General features: G+C 46.4%; 1 protein-coding gene across 1 annotated transcript in view; it reads left to right on the top strand.

Moving 5' to 3' along the window:
- Window positions 1-12,596, top strand: part of TP63 (tumor protein p63) — an 81,135-nt gene extending 68,539 nt beyond the window's left edge. The window contains exons 9-12 of the mRNA XM_040613800.1: window positions 8,419-8,576; window positions 9,505-9,649; window positions 10,545-10,638; window positions 11,877-12,596. Of these exons, the coding sequence (XP_040469734.1) occupies window positions 8,419-8,576; window positions 9,505-9,649; window positions 10,545-10,638; window positions 11,877-12,173 (694 nt within the window). The 3' untranslated portion in view covers window positions 12,174-12,596. The remainder of the gene's footprint in view (window positions 1-8,418; window positions 8,577-9,504; window positions 9,650-10,544; window positions 10,639-11,876) is intronic.
- The last annotated feature ends 4,295 nt before the right edge of the window (window positions 12,597-16,891 follow it).

Here is a 16,891-nt window from a genome sequence, read left to right as displayed (position 1 = left end):
TGGGGGGGTGGGGGTGCTGCATTTTCTATTCTTCCTTTTTCACTGCCAGATCCTGTGGTCTGTATTTGACCAGCAGAACACACATTTATTAAGAATACTTCCTTTTTGTGGTCTGTCACCATTTAGAACATGGATTTGCCAGAAGACCCCTGCTGCCAGAGATACCAGAGGTAGCCTGTGCTTTGTTTAGGAGGGAAGGTTTCTTTGATACTCTGCTGTGCAATACTTTTACCATCAACATTCCCAGGGAGTATCTGCACGGTCTTTAAAGGTTTCACTAGAAAACAGGTTTTCAAGTTCAGCAAAATTTCCTGTGGTGGGTTTCACCCTGCTGAGCACTGTTTTCAGAACAGTCTTTTTTCAATTGGACGTAGCATAGAATCACAGAATATCTCAAGTTGGACCCATAAGAATCATAGAGTCCAACTCCCATGACTGAAGGATTTTCACAAAGTCTTTCAATGGCTAGCAAGAAGAGGACTTTTGTGTTCGAGCAGTATCTTATCTCAACAAATGTTCCTCTCACATCAGCAGGGCTGCAGCCTACCAGCCCACTGGCTGCCTTTCTCAAACTAGTGAGCAGCACAGCTCTTTATCCAAATGAGAAGGAATTAACCCCGTAAGTGATGTATGACAGAGCCAAACTATCCAGTGCCTGGAGTGCTCCAGCTGAGATGGGAATTGCAAGGATCCCTATGCTTGCTGTCATGGGTGGGGGCTGGGGGGGAAGGTATTCTTCATACATCCACCTAGTTTTTCTCATTTTTGGTGTGGAAGCTAGATTATTGCATGGCTTGGTTTGGCTCTGTAGCGCTTGCTTGCATGTGTTGTGAGCTCCAGGCACTTGGATAGAGTTCTCACCAGAGAATGGCCGACGTGAAAGTAAGTAAGAAAACAAGTGGGATTAGGTATGTGAAGATGTGCTGCGTTGGCTTCTCTGGCTGCAAGGGTGCAGTGCCTTCTGCATCAGCTGGCAGCCCCAGGGACCCCTCTGCTTTAGTGCAGAGGGTCCCCCGGCTATGAAAAGGGGGGTAGTTGAGATGTAACTATTATGGCCCTTTCACAGTAGGCACCATCCCTTCTCCCTAACACCAGCTTCTGGGTTTTAGACAACTGAAGTTTGAAGTGGGGTCAGTGGAAGCTGCTTCTCTCCTTTTCCCCTTTTAACTGGGTGCTTTATTTTATTTCCTCTTGTATTTGCCACTGGAAAGAGTATTGGGGCACCATTTGCACTATGAGACTGGAACATAGAAATCGGATTTTATTCCCACCTAGTTGTTTTCTCTTCCTTGCCAAGCACTTGCTTGTTCCTCGAGCTTTCCAGCTTTCTAAATCTCCTGTCACATAACCTCACTGTAGGTGCTAAGACATCTGCTTTTCCCCTCTTTCAAAGCCCATACTGTGATCATGAAGGTGGAAAGTGACTGTTTCTCTCTCGGTGGTTGGCACAGGGTCCTGTACATTCATCTTTTTCTTTTCTCTGGTTCCTTCTCTACAGTCTCCTTTCGGCCTGCTTCAGGAGTGAACTCACGGACTCAAGGAGAGACCCTCCCAAACAGACCGATGCCATCCTAAAACATTCCAGCCCCCCAAACCCATCAGTATATCCATAAACAGAGCTGGTGGGGTCACTTTGTCCAGCTGGCGGGACTAGGAACAGTGGGGCAAATATACAGCCTGATAGCGACAGAGTAAATAGTGAGAGTAATCTTCCGAAGGGACTCAAACTTTGCAAAAACAACAGACACTTCAACAGACCTCTTAACCATAGCCCGTAGCATTGGGAGGTTGGGAACCATGATGTCGTCCGTCTTGGTGTAACATTTTCTTCCTGTTTTTGTAACATGTTGATACTCTTTCCTCTTCTGTATGTGTGAAAATCAGCAGGGTTTCTCTGAGCAGGTCTCAATTTTAAAATGCTTCTTGTCTTGTTTAAATTAAAACATGTGTTCATGGGCTGGGGGGGATGAAAGGGGGTGTTTAAAGAGTATGTGATAGTAAATTTGGCCTGTTGAATGCTGGTCATGCAGTAATAGTGCAAGTAGCTGAAGTATTTGTACTGCTGGACAGAGGGAGGTAATAATTATATCAGTTGGCACTGGTAAGAAATAGATTTTATTTTTTTCTGTAGAAGTGCCCACTAATTTGGCTTCATGAATTGTTTCCCCTCATTTTTAATCTTAAAGGGTCTGATCTAAAAATACATCTAAAATTGTAGGAAAGAGGGGGTGACTCTGACTTTGCACCAGCACCGCTGGCATTAATCCAGTTTTGCTGAATTTACGAAGGTCCTTCCTGACTGTGGGCTTGATCTAAATGGTGGGCTGAGCTGCACAAGTTGAATGTGAGGTTGAAGTCTTTCTGTATAATGACATCCGTGTGTGCTCAGTATCCCTATCCCTTTGCAGCTGAGCTTGTAAAGGCCAGAGTGTACAAAACTGCTCATTGCCCAGCCTGTGGAAAGGGGTTGGAGCTTGCTCCTTTCCTTGCAGATGTTTAGCAGTTATTAGATGTTGCCTTAGAGTTTTCATCAGCCCTACTACGTTTTAGCCCATCACTCCAAACCTCATAGTTCAAAGGACAGCAGTGCCAGCATATGTTGCAGTTGACTTGGCCAAGTGGCCTCAGGCCATGCCCACCTTGTCCATTAATCCTGCAACCAGTGGCTTTTGCTTATTGTGTCCATGAAGTGCATCCTGGCTTAGCAATTCCTGCACAGAAGATTTTCTTAGCAAGGACTTGTAAATCCTTACACTACTTCTATCAAACGCTACCTCTGAAAGCCATTTGTATGGGGCTTGACAAGGAGGATTTAAATCATTTGGAAAGTTCATCTCTAAGTGTCAAGCCCAGACCAGCACAGAGGAGGAACAGGCAAGTAACATGCTGTGGAATTAACCTGGCATTGCTGAGCATGGCACTGGGTGTGGATACTGGTAATGAGGGAGGAGCCAGTTGAGGGTGGGCATGATGCCTGCTGTGGCTCTTCCCACCGAGAGGTGCCCAAAATTCCTTACATGAAGAACAGCCCCTAATACTGGTAGAGAAGTGTCTTGCAACCCATGCCCTCAGGCAGTGTCATCTCTCCTGAGGAACCCTCTGATGTCGATGGCTGCAAGAAACAGAAATGTGAAGGAATTACTGAAGGTCCGTCAGGAATGCTGCTCCCTGAGGGCTGGTGTCTGCCCATATCAGCCATGGTTGGGGAGCAGAGCTCGATGGCAAATGCCAGTGATCAGCAGCCCCCAAGAGACACAGGGGGTTGGATCAGTACTGATGGGGAGCTGTGTGCCTGCAGTGCAGTCCATGCTGGATTTACCTGGGGCAGGTACATACCCAGCTCTGACACACTTGTGGTTAGGCACAGCCTGAAGAGACGCTGCCTCCCAAATGCAGAGCGGGCCTCCTGGCCACCCACCAAGGATAAAAGCCTGATGCAGTGGGAGAAGACTCTTATCTCTGAACATCACACCATCCGCTTCCAGGCAGCAGAGCTGCGATCCGAGCAGGTGATGACTTGTACTAACATCTCCTTTAAGAGCCGTATCCCATCGCTGGATATCTCCTTCATTGTCTTAGCAAGACTTGTTCTACCATAGCAGTATGGGGGAGGACTGATGGAAAAGAGCCCCCAAAATTGTGATTAAGTATAAATAATAGCTAATTAAATGCTAGCAGTAACTATTTCATACAGTTGCAGCTCTACCATCATTCCTTGTGTAAAGCTAACCAAATCAAGTGCCTCTTTACTTTGCCTGGAAATTTCAGGAAGCACTTGGAGATCACAAAGCAGATAACTATTGCTCTGTGCCACCTTATTTGGGAGAAGAAAGGCAATGCTATTCCTTTCCCTCTGAGAGGTGGGCATCTGAAACTGCAAAGGCAGCCCAGGCACAGGATTATACTTTGCGCTGTCAGTCTGTCCTTCCAGTGAAGGTTTATTCCTGGATCTTGGTCTTGCCTCCTTGTGGATGGCAATACTGGGACACACTAATCTGTGTCTAGAGCTCTGCTTCAGGGCCTATTCACGAGCAAGTTTGAGGAGGCAGCCCACCAGATAATACAAGACATCGGCAGTCTGCACTGGGAGATTCCAGCCCATGCTACAGTTGGTCATCTGGTCCAACCTCTAAGAAATCTCTTGTACCGTGATGGGCAATGCAGCACCTGGGAATTCCACACAAGAATATAAATTATTTGGATCCAACTGTCCTCTGGAAAGGCTTTCCTATTTGTCCTCCTTACCTGTAAGAGGATGATGATTGTGAAACTGGTCTTTAATGGTCACTTGGTTTGCTCTTCAGCTATAAGGTGCATATTCTTATTTTTTTATCAAATAACTTAGAGCTGGAAGCAATTGGAGTTGCTTCATAGTCTATCCTCTGCAGATAAAAGAAGAAAACCTTTTTCCAGCTGTCTTTTGATTGCTTCTTTGTCATCTCTGGGGCTTCAAAGTAAGCCTTTTCCTTTCAAGGAATACTGGGTGGACTAATTGAGCCTTATCAGTCAGGTCATATCAATCTATGTCAACTAGTTCATGTATATCCACTTGCCATATTATAGCTCCATTCCCTGGAGAGCAGATTGCATCCACTGCGTGCCTTGGGAAATTCCCATACCTGAAATCTAAGGGGAGTTGTTATTGCCATCCTTGTCCCCGTGCTGTAGTTGCTGTCTGCCTCATGCCTGTCAGAGCTTCCCCTTTCCCTGCTCCCAGTTAGTTACCAAGCCTACATACCATTTCTGTGGTTGAGAAGATGCACTATTGCTTGCTATAGAATAGCAGCTCTTTGAGATATGGAGAGCAAGGGTATCTCTCTGCTATTTAGTGTCCCACTTCATGGGCCTTCAAAGTGGATGAGTGCAACTGAGCATCATCTATGTCATTTGTGTGCCATTACTAGACTACATCAGTGACATCTCAGTGTTATGCAGCCCAGTGGGCAACCTTAACTGAAAAGACATTGCCAATGGGCACGCTGACCATGTGTGAACTTGGGATGTATCCTTGCTGCACTTGCTGTGGCTACAGTAAGGAAAGGCAGCCCGGAACTGGATGGCTTTGATTCCACCGGGTCTCTGCATTGTGACTAGCTCTAGGGAGTATTCAGGGATAGCAAAATGTCGGTGCAAAGGGCTTGGGTGAAATCTAAAACTCTCTGAGCCTGAGCTGCCCTATTCTTGCACTTAATGAACCTTTGATGTCATTTGCATTAAGGCTGCTTACATGACGGTGTGCTCATCTAATGTGAATGAGGACTCTGGGACTTGTCTACTGAATCAGGTAATTGGTCTATCCAAGCAGTTTCCTACCTCTGGTGAAGGGCTGATACCCAGCGAGCTGGGAAAGCACGGAATTTATACAAGGTAACCTGTGACCTGAACTGTGCTTCATATGTGGGAGAGGAAGGAAGTTCCTTCCTGACCTCCTCAGATGATCAGAATATGCCTTGAAGCATGAGAGGTGATTGCCCTCATCTGAGCTTGCATAACTACAGATGTTATTGGCTAAATAATTACATAGTCTCTTGAAGAGAGAAAAATCAGTTGCAGAATGTGACTCAGTGCCTTTCATATCAGACTGGTTCCAAGAAGTATAATAGTCTCTTAATTGAAGTCCTTATACCTTGATATTAAAATGCATTTCATTGGCATTGATATCAAAGAAATGTTAATGCTCCTACTTCTAATCTTTCTTGAGACATAGTAAATATAATTTTAATGAAAACCACTGTGCATGACACTCTTATACCTGTTTTTTAAAAAAAATGAGAAAAAAAGCAATATATTTTAAATGAATCCTCAAAAACCATGTAGTCTGTGTGTTTAATACCAAAACCATTTTCTTGTGTTTCTGAGGCTGTGGCTATGTTGATGTGTGACATTAATTTTCAATAAAATTTTGCATCTTCGTTTATCTTGGGACTTTTCTTTGGCTAGATGACTTTCTCTAGACCTTTTATAAATCCACTCACGTGATGGAATAGTTTAGTTGAAAGAGCTATGGGTATGAAGAAAAATACTTTTGTTTCCTGTTTTATTCACTTGAGCTTGATTGTCTTAGTCTTGATTCTTGTGAGTATGAATGAGATAAGAATGGAGTCCTTAAGCTATATGTTAAAGTTTGCATTTGTTTTCTATAATATAGGTTGCTTTGGGTTGGCTTGTGTTTGCTTGCTGCTTTTTTTTCTTTAATCCCTGAAGTATTTTGTATTCTCCTAACTACCTTTGCTGAGATCACTGTTGGTGGTGGAGAGGGCAAAGTTAGGCCCACTACTGACCTCCTCGGAGACCCTTGTTTCATAGCAACGGTCATCCTTTTAAAAATAAGTTGAAAGTCATGAGTTTTTAACAAAATCTGTCGTGGGCTTAAACAATGCAACTAAATCTTTTGGGGGAATTCTTTGTTGATTTCATTTGGAATTTCATTGTGTATGCAGTGGCCTACTCACTTGCAAATCGTGCAGATTTTGCCCTAAAAGACTACTCAGTCTTAATAACGTGTATTAATTTCAGCTGAGGCTTAGTTAAGATAGGTGCCCAAACCTGTAAAGTAGAAACATTAATTTTGGTCCTAAACCCAGAAGCCTCTTTAAGTTAAGGGTGGTGTCAACCTGACTTGAATTTCATGGCTGACCTCAACTTTCATAATTGGTGAATTGAAACCTCAGGTCTGAATCATTCCCTTCACCCTGCAAAGTTGGGTCTGAGCTTCATGGCTCGGTTTCACTTCCCCTTGGGAGTTGCTGCCATCGTTAATATTAATTTGTGAAGCTTCTTGTGCTTTCCACTTCCTTGAGTCTATGAAGTTTGCTGGATCTTGTCCTGCACCTTCACTGCCAAAGGACAGTTCACACCCTTCTGTACCTCCTGTAATTGTGTAATTAGGTAACATTTCTTCGGGGCCTTAGATACTCTAGCCTGTTAGCATAGATGTTTTCTCCACCCAGCACTGCAAGTCTTAAAAGTGCAGGAAGCTGGAGACAATGTAATTGTATGAAACTTGACCTTGAGTGCTGAAGGTTTTAATAAATTATCTAGGAATAAGCCTTTTCTTTCCTTTTACACTTTGCTTATTTGAAGTAATAACTATTCTCTTTGCATAGAAGGAAAGCCAGTTCCCGGGAATTGGTGTGACCAGTTATACCCAGACGAACAAGTTTCCCAATGGGAAATAAGGTGGGAATGTGCCCTTACACATTCACTGTGGGGTCACCATGATATGGCCAAACGAGTGCCGGGCTCCGTGGCAAGCCAGGCAACCTCTGCTCACTCTGCTGGCCGAGCATGGCTTGCGAGGGTACGTTGTGTCCGGGAAGCATGCCCGCTTCCCCAGCGCCTTTGCCCAGTCTTGCAAATCCTCCTGGTGTCAGAGAGAGAAAAACCTGCTGTCTTGTGGCATGGCGGTGCTCTGCCAATTGTGCTGTTGGACCCACTTTAATGATCATTTTCTGCATATCCCAAATAAGACCCCACTCCAGACGGGATGCCACAGCCGTAACTCGATCTGGGAACTGGGCTGCTGTTCAGAAGCGGTCTGGTCTTCGCACACTGGATCGCTTACGAGGCAGGGATGCAGCTGGGACCCTTGGGGCTGGGCAGGGGGGAGTTCACCAACAAGCTTCTCTGGCCCAGTTCATGGATATGTTGGATGGAGTTTGGGGCTGTCTGGACTTGAGGGAGGCTAGTGTTGTTGTCAAGTGGTAGTAGGAATCTGATACTCTTTGCAAGTGGCCTGCGGGGTTTGGATACCAGGTTCTTCTTAACACCAGCAAGAGCTGCATGTCGGCGTCGCAGGCAGCTCTGTCCATCTCAGTAGTACTGGTCCCGAAGGTGTACGGAGTCTGTCTGGAGCAAAGAGCCTCTGGCTATTATATATACACCTGATGATAACCTGATTATATGAGTAACCAGGAATTTTTGAGAAACCAAGGTCGTAAGTATGACCTGATCTGGAAATTGTTTCTGCAGTCAGGTTTTAGAAGTAGTTAAGATGGTTTGAGAGAGCTTCCTCAGTTCTTGTTCTTATGAAAAAAGTCTTTGACCACAAGGAGAGCTTAACTTAAAAATACTCCTTTTGAGTTTTGGCAGCTGTTTGCTGGCTTTGTGTATGTTCTTTTCAACTGAAAAACGTACATAGAAACTTTTCCGTAAATAAAGCATTTGAACCAAAAGTGAAACTTCCTCTTACTGGTATTTCACCATTTGTTTTTTTAAATGCCCAGAATATCTGGGAAACGTCTTACTTCCTGTTGACTCTCTCTCCAGTGAACTTTTATCTGTGATGCTCCCATGGCATCAGTGATTTCACTAGCAGTAGCTCACCACTACCACAAACAGAAAACATAGTTCCTTGGATGCTTAACTCTTAATAACCAATTGCTACGATTACTGTCCTAACATCTCTTTGGTTTGCAGGACCTCCATGCAGTCACAGTCATCCTACGGCTCCAACTCTCCACCTCTCAGCAAAATGAACAGCATGAACAAGCTGCCCTCGGTCAGCCAGCTAATTAACCCTCAGCAGCGCAATGCTCTGACCCCAACCACCATCCCTGACGGCATGGGAACTAACAGTAAGAAACCCTTGCTCCTTCTTCTCCTCTTCCATGTGTGCTCCCCGCTAGTCTAGGCAAGGAGACTTGGCATCACAAAGTGGCTAGTGTTAGGCTGAGGAGCCCGGAGTCATTTGCTGGCTGCAGAACTGAATATTGCTCACTGCTGTGCCAGGGGGCAAGGCTTCAGCATCCTGCTCTGAGCTCAGAGGGGTGAACAGAGCTACTTCTTGCTGCTGGTCTGGCTGGCTGCACTGTCATCTGTCTTTCAAGATTTGTTTCTTCTTCCTTTCCCAGCAGAGGAGATGCAAATGTTGGCAAAGTTTTTTTTCCCTCCGTTCAATTAAGACACTTCTTAGTTTCAAAGGAAATATCTGCGCCTCACAGCTCTGTAACCTGCTTCCTGAAGAGTGCCCAGCAGCCCTGTAAATCCAGGATGACAGATATGGTTCTGGGGCTGAGTTTTGTTGGGTTTTTTTTTTTTTTTGGTTGTTTTTTTTTTTTTCATTTCAAAAGCACTGGACTTTTGCCCACACCTGTTGCTGATCCCCTTCGGGTGTTCTCGGTGTCTCTGAAAACAAAGCTGTTTGGCTTCTGTATTGGGTTACTCTGCTGGCTCCGTCCTCCTGCTCTCCCGTGGCAGGGAAAGCAGAGACGAGGCTTGCTTAGGTTTCTACCGAGCCTGTCTGTAAAGGAAGGTGACGCGGTGGCGCTGCCGACAGTTGCTCCAGTAAGGGGAGAGCGCCTGAAGGACTGTCTGTCATCTGGTCCTTGTGCAGTCATTGCAGCCCTGCCTGAAATTCCCCGTGAGCTTGCTCCATGCAGGGCTTTGCAGGGGGTTGAAGGCCGCTTCAGCTGCGGGTGCTGTCCTTCGGTGCCATGCTGGGGGCGAAGCGGGGGTCTGGGGATGCCTGGGTAACAATGTACTCCTCCTTCTTCTCTCCTCCAGTTCCCATGATGGGCACCCACATGGCCATGACGGGTGACATGAATGGCCTCAGCCCCACGCAGGCGCTGCCTCCTCCCCTCTCCATGCCTTCAACGTCCCACTGCACCCCCCCTCCTCCGTACCCCACAGACTGCAGCATCGTCAGGTGAGCTGGAGCAGGCTGCCTGGCGCACGTTTCCCACCCGCAGGGAGTGGAGACCTCATGCTGGGAGCCTGAAGGGTCCTGCCAGGTCCCTCGCCCCGTTCTCCTGGAGCACTGGATCCCAGTGGGTCTTGGCAGTCCTAGGGCTGGCACCCTCTGGGCACTGAGCCTCAAACCCCCACCTCTGAGCAGCTGAGAGAAATAGGGACATTAGGACTGCAAGAAAGCCAGGGGATGCAGCATCTGTTGGACTGGTGGAGCTGAGGGTGCCAGGCACTCTTGCAAACATTTCTTGTCTCTTTTTTTCTGGTTGGTTGTTGTTTTTTTTTTCTTTGGTTTGTTGTGTTTTTTTTCCCTTTGGTCACTCAACAACCCATGGCTGGGGTCAGAAGTCCTTCTGCCCTCCGTGAGGTCAAACAGGTTGAAGGATGCTGCCCATAAAGGAAGAATCCTTTACGTTTAGGGAGGAATGTGCTGATTTGAAGTATTTTGTGTGCATATTTCTGAGCCCCAGACCCACTGCCTTGCTGACGCCCTCTATCCATGCAGCAGGCTGCCATGAGCTCAGCCACCTTCTGGGTGAAGTGACCTGGCAGGAGGGTCCATGTGAGCCTTCCTGCCCCAAGATCCAGGCTGTGTAGCACCAGCTTTTGACTAAAGCAAGGTGCTGCCACAAGGGTTGTCTGCTAGGTGCTGAGCTGAAGGACTCCCTCACTTGTTTGATGTGGCAGTGATGTGGCTTGCTGGCCTGGAATGTCTTGGAGAAGGTCAAGCCAAGGGTGAAAGCTTTGTTTCCTGTTGCTGTAGGTTGGCTGAGTGTTTGGTTTTTCTGTGGTTTGGGCTGTTGCAGCCAGGGTGATCCTTTTTTCTCTCTCCTTCCTTCCTTCCTCCTCTGCAGCTTCTTAGCGAGGTTGGGCTGCTCATCCTGTGTGGATTATTTCACGACCCAGGGGCTGACCACCATCTATCAGATTGAGCATTACTCCATGGATGTAAGTAACTCCTCACCATTTCCTTTGTTTGCACTCCTGGCCCTGCTTTAGGAATGGGTCAGAAATCCCAGACTCAATATATTTTTATTTTTGTATGATTAGTTTGATTTAAGGCTGTTGCACACAGAGAAGACTCATTGTGAGGTGAAGAGAGGCTAGATGCAGGGCCAGCATCGTAACTGCCTTGCCTGGTACAGAGCAAGAGTGTCTTCCCCTCACCACCACGGTGTTTTAACCCCCAAAGTGGCACGCCTGCTAATTCCGCAGGCTTAGTTTCAGTTTACACTGCTCTGAAACACCTTACTCGCCTGCAGGCAAGTAGGCTGTCCAGAAGTGGTCTGCGTTTCCCGCCCCCCCCGCTTCTGTTTTCTGGCCTTACCTTAATGATCTTCCCTTGCCATTGGTATCTCAGCCCTATTTGGGTTGTTTTTTTTTTCTTTTGCATGGCTTTTGCTGCAGGGTTGCTGCTTCCTCTCCTGCACCATTGCTCTCCTCTGAGCTGGCTGTCCCATTTTTTTTGCCCCGAGACTTTGCAAGGCTGTGGTGCCTTTGCTTCCTAGCGTGGGCTGCCTTCCTTCTGCTGCTGCTCTGATTAGAAAAGCTGACCCAAATTAACCAAAGCTGGTTGCTGATTTTTTCAGAAGCTGATATTGCATTTCCCAGAATTTAGGTAATGCTACCCTCAGATTCTGTTCCAGAGATGATGGGGCCTCAAAGTCCAAGTTTTCTAAGGTTATGTGTCTGTTCTTAAATTTTGGTTGTGTTCAAGTAATTAAGGCAGTTCCTACAGAGTCAAACCCAGACCTTTGAATACTGGAGCTCAGACTTGGGATACTAAAATCCTTTTGCAGGCTTTGAAATAAACACAGGAATTTTCAAAGCTGTTGAACTTCTGCCACCCAGCATCCCCCACCACAGACAATCAGATCTCCCTGAGGTTGTCTTGGAGGTCTTGCAGTCCAGTTAAACATCTAGCTTTAGGTCACCATATCTTACGCACGGATGTGTGTTTTGTGTAACTTCAAAACACCCCTTGTGTCATTAGTCCTTGCTGCCTCATGGCTACACATGCTTGTTCAGCATTAGTAGCTTGTCTTCTACAGTGCGTCATGGCCACCTGGATTTTGGCAGCTTTGTTGGTTAATAGGCATTTTCAGGGTGACCCAGAAGCTGCTTCTACTCCTAGAGCCCAGCTTGCCCAGGGGGTTGCCTGTTAAGCCCTCTACCTTGCCTTGCAGGATCTGGTGAGCCTCAAGATCCCGGAGCAGTTCCGCCATGCCATCTGGAAGGGCATCCTGGACCACCGGCAGCTCCATGACTTCTCCTCCCCTCCCCACCTCCTGCGCACCCCCAGCGGCGCTTCCACCGTCAGCGTGGGCTCCAGTGAAACCCGGGGGGAGCGGGTCATCGACGCGGTCCGCTTCACGCTCCGGCAGACCATTTCCTTCCCTCCCCGTGACGAGTGGAACGACTTCAACTTCGACATGGATGCCCGGCGCAACAAACAGCAACGCATCAAGGAGGAAGGGGAGTGAGCCCTGCGGACCCTGCTCCACCCCGCCTCGGCCACAAACTGCTCAGACCCTCATTTGCCTGCCTTCTGCTTGGTACTGCACCCCTGGACGAAGGGCAGAGGGAACCTTCTTGCTCACCCATGCTAGGTTTTGCCCTTGATGCTGTCTAGGTCATACTCCTGGACCACACGACCTCCACCCCAGCTCTTGCAAGGGGAAGAGCTGAACAAAGGGGGAAAGCGGGTGGTATTTCCTTGAAAGCCGTTGACCTTCTCAAGAAGGCGTTCTTGTTTCGTATTTTCCTTTGGGGAGAGGGCTTCTTTTCTTGACTTTTGAATCCTCACACACCTTGTGGGTGTCCTGACCTGTAAATTTGTTTCTCTCATCTAGCGATTCTGCTTTGAAAAGCAGGAAGGTTAAAATAAATTTTTAAAAAGAAAAAAACCAAACCAAACACCCCAAAAAAAACCCCTAACTCCAAAACCATATGCAAAAAAACCCAAAGCTACCAAACCCTGAACTGGCAGTTCATCTGAAAAATAAATGGGAATCGGTCTGCTGAACGTTGCACTTAAAACAGCCTCTTCCCACGGAGCTGAGTGCTCTGTTCATGTGTAATACTCTCCAGCGGAGACAGCACATGCACTTTGCTGGGCAGGCCAGCGCTTAGGGTCACCTGCAACCCACTTTTTTCCTTCTCCCTCACCTTCTCTGGGAAAAACCAAGCCTGCTGTCTCTTCTTGTTCTGAATTTACATTCATGTGTATGTCCTGGTTTGCTTGTTTCATTATATAAACATAAATACAGCCATTGGTCGCTCCTGAATTCTGCCCCCCACCCAACCTTTAGCCGTTCTGTTCTACTACTGACATTTAAGCTAGAGAATTAGGCTTTGCCACATATGCAGCCTGGTTAGTTTAGCACAAGGATTTGCCTGCCTAGCCTCCAGTTGAACAGAGGACCAACTGAGAGATGCACACTGATTTGTAGGGATTCAGTTATCCTAAACCCAGACAATCTTTTATTTAGACCATGCTAGACTGGTTTCTAGAACTGTCTTTAGATATACCTGTAATAGGCTGGAGCCTGTAGGAGTTTCTTGCTGGTGACTACAGACTAAGTGATGAGCAACTAGAAGTGGGGAGTAAAAAAAAAAGAAAGAAATTTCCAATTGCCTTGGAACAAGGACCAGTTCCTGGTAATAAGTCATGTTTACATGAGAAATTGATTTTTCTCTGTTTTTTCTTTATTGGTTCTGCAGCAGCTGTGCTCTGAGGCATTTCCTCTGACTGCCAGTGATCCTGTGGACAAGTAACTGAACAGAGTGTGTGTTTTCACATTTATCTTGGCCAGGGTAGTGAGACTTCAACGTATACAAAACAAACCTAAACTGAGGAGCTCGGCTCAGCACAGCTGCTTTCAAGTTGGCTTGCTCATTTCAACAGTAAGCCTGACTTTTTCTTTTTTTTTTTTTTCCTTGGCTGGAGAAAAATGAAAAAAAGCAGCTTAAATGACTTGTCGTTCTACCTTGCTACAACCAAATAATCTTGTTTCAATGCAGTGGCTGTTTTCTGGGCCCTGCTGTGTGCCACATATTTCATTTAGGGTCCTATATTGTTAGCATCTTCCTCCATCTGTCTGTTGCGCCAGGTCTATGTTGCATTCAAAGACTGCCTTCCGTTAACTGTGCAAGCCTCTTCTGGATAGCTCTAAATGGTACTGCAAGATGGTTACCCTGTAAAGTGTATGTATATACATATTTTTTTGTATGTGTAATTTTTGTTTCCTACAGCATAACATGCCAATTTTTATTTCTTCTTGGGCTACCGGGTCTGACAGAACCACAATAAAATGTTGTTTGTTTTTCTGTTTTTTTAATTATTATTTTTATGCAGAATGCTTACAGTATACCTTGTAACAAATGAGTCACCACTGGACAAATATATTTGTATTTTTCATACTGAGATCCTGGTGTTACTTTGCAGTTGAGGGGGGAGGGGGCTGGTACTGAAAGCCTGTTTTATCATTTTATTTTGTAACACTTCAAAGAGCAGTGTCCTAGATTTCAAAGTATTTAACATGCTCAGTGTGAAAACTTACATGTCTTTTTTTTTTTTTTTCCTTCTTCTTTTTTTTTTCCTATATGCTACAAAAGAAGCGAGTCATCCTGCTCTTGACTCGATGCAAGAATTAATTCAGCGGGGCAGCGTTAGTGCGGGGAAAGTGTTAGTGCAGGTACTTTGCAAATTCCTGGAGGTGAATTAGGCTGTTCCCTTCTCACCTCCAAGGTTTTGCATCTCCATTGTGTAATCCTTCTGAGCTGCTTCAGTATTGTACAAACATTGATGCAAAAAATACCGTCATTTTAGGAACTAGAAAGCTTCTGACTATAAAGGTTAATGCAGTTAATACTGTGCCCAGAGTCTGGGTGCAAGAGCTTCAGTATCTGCTTTTCAGTTCAGCAGTGAGATGGAGCTTTTCTGCTGTATCACTAATGATTTAAAATATATGCTGTGAAAACCTTCTTTCTACTGTATACCACTGTGGAGCCCACTTCTGTATAACTGGAATCTTCAAGTGAGTTTGAACTGCTGTAGCTTTTACCCTCCCCTGTAGAGCTGTGATTTTTTGTTTTGTTTTGTCTTGTTTTGATACATCAAAGCATGTGGGTTAATTGAGCTGAGAATCTGCCAATGCTTGTAGCAATGACAGTGTTGCCTGCACCAAGACCTGTGTGTGTTTTGGAACACCTTGTTGTTGAAGTCAATGAAAATAAAAGCCAAACTGAAAATGACACTGAATTCCCAAACAAATTTTCTTGCCTGTGCGCCTTCTTGGAAATGAGCAGGAGTCTTTTCTACTGCTTCCTCCTCTGAGCAGATGGGGCTCAGTGTCGCCTTTGCCCACATGTGCAGTTTTCTCATCCCCACGCCATCCATGTGTTATAAGGTGCCATCACGCACCCATCTGCCTTCTTTCTGCCAGATCAAATGGGTTAGCCCCTGTAAGCCTCTTGCTGAACTGCGAGATCTTCTGGGTTTTGCATCATTTGCATGGCTCTTTTTTTGGCCTTTCATCGGGCTTCTTTATTCTGTCTCTGAGCAGGACACTGGGACATGCCCCGTGTTCAGTGTCCTGCTCAAACACAACGGGGCTGTGACTGCTATATGCACTAGCTGGGGGGAGGGAATCTGCCTGCTCAAAGTGCATGGTCAGTGCTGCCCTCTCCTACCTCCACACTTGTGAAATAGCCTTGCATGGCCACCTCCGCCATTCACCTCAGAGCTTGGGGGGGTTGTCCTTCTTATTTAACTCACACCAAAATTTTTCTGCATCACCTCATACACACTCTCTCCTACCAAAACCTTTTTTCTTTTCTTTTGCATCTCAAATCTTCCAAGGATTTGAAAGAAGAGCAGCTCGGAGCCAGTGGGGTAGCTGTTCCGAAAGTGATGGAGCGGCTTCCATCAGCTGGGGGGTTCAATCTATCCATGGACCACCACATTAATAGCCCAACTTCATCAGTTGCTTCTGTGTGGGGTCCCATGTCTGTCTCCTACAGGTTTCCTGGGTTATGCTTGGGGGAGGATGCTCAGGAAGAGCGAGTGTCCAAAAAAACCCGACAAAGATCTCGTAAGAAGAAAAGGCCATGACTTTCTGTAGAAGTGAAGTTTCACATTTGCCATTAGGGCAGGGAATGCCTGCCTGATTTCTTTGATTCTGGTCGCTGTTTCTCTTCCCTTTTGCAGAAGGATTAGAGAAGCAGTTGTCTCTGGATATCAATATCCAGAGGCATCAGTCCCCTGGTTGCACTCTGGCAGTCAGGGATTGCTTGAATGTGGTGTTAAAAACTAGCATGTTGCCCTCAGAGAGAGACATGCTGCCACAATGGCTGCAAGAATTTGCTGCTTTCAGCTTATGGACTCTTTGCCTCTAGATGAGCAAATTGGATCATGTAAAATAGGATTTCAGTTTCCATTAAGTAGGTAGGCTTGAAATAAGTTTGCTGATGGTTGCAGTTGCTATCTGCTGTGATCCACTGCAGGCACAGGGAACTTCTTCATTGCTTATGTTACAGCAAGGGTTTCAGTGCTGAGGAATCCCAAACTGGCACGCTCCCTTTTGCCCTCCGCCCGTACCCATTGGAATTTTGTCTTTGGATATTGGGATGCTTCATATGCAGGCATGAAGTTTTCAGGGCAGGGATCCATCACAAGCTTCCAGGCTTTGCAAGCCTGGGTGGACCTCTGAAGACGTGCATGCCCTTCCATGCTGTTGGTTTTAAGTGTGCTGAACCTAGCAGTTCCCTGGAATGAAACTTATGCGGACACAACAAAACTTGGCAAACATCCGAGTGGAGCCTGTGAAGGGTGTTCTGCTCATCACGTTCTTCCTGTCCTTTATGGCTTAGCAGAAACCCCTTCCTCCCTGATGGCAAAGTGGCTGCCTGCACTGTGGTGGGAGGATTGCAGGACCCGGCCTCCCCATCTGCCTCTTTGCAAGTTGTTTCTCAGTGGGAAAACCATGCGGGCAGCCCAGCCCTAGCACCAAGTGGACCTAGGGCTGTTTGACCCTGATGTACTGAGCTATAAAATGTGTAGCTTACATCAGCCGCTGTGTGAAGGTTAGCGAGGAGCTATGCCAGGCCCTGCAGAGCTCCCTGCATGGTCTGCTCTGTGGGGCACCAGTGCACAGCCACTACCCACACGTGGAGCGTGGGCTTCACCAGGTAGGTCTGG

The sequence above is a fragment of the Falco naumanni genome, chromosome 13 (assembly GCF_017639655.2).
Source record: "Falco naumanni isolate bFalNau1 chromosome 13, bFalNau1.pat, whole genome shotgun sequence".
Classification (NCBI taxonomy): domain Eukaryota; kingdom Metazoa; phylum Chordata; class Aves; order Falconiformes; family Falconidae; genus Falco; species Falco naumanni.
Note: the sequence above shows the minus strand (reverse complement) of the source record. Positions and strands in the feature narration are given on the sequence as shown.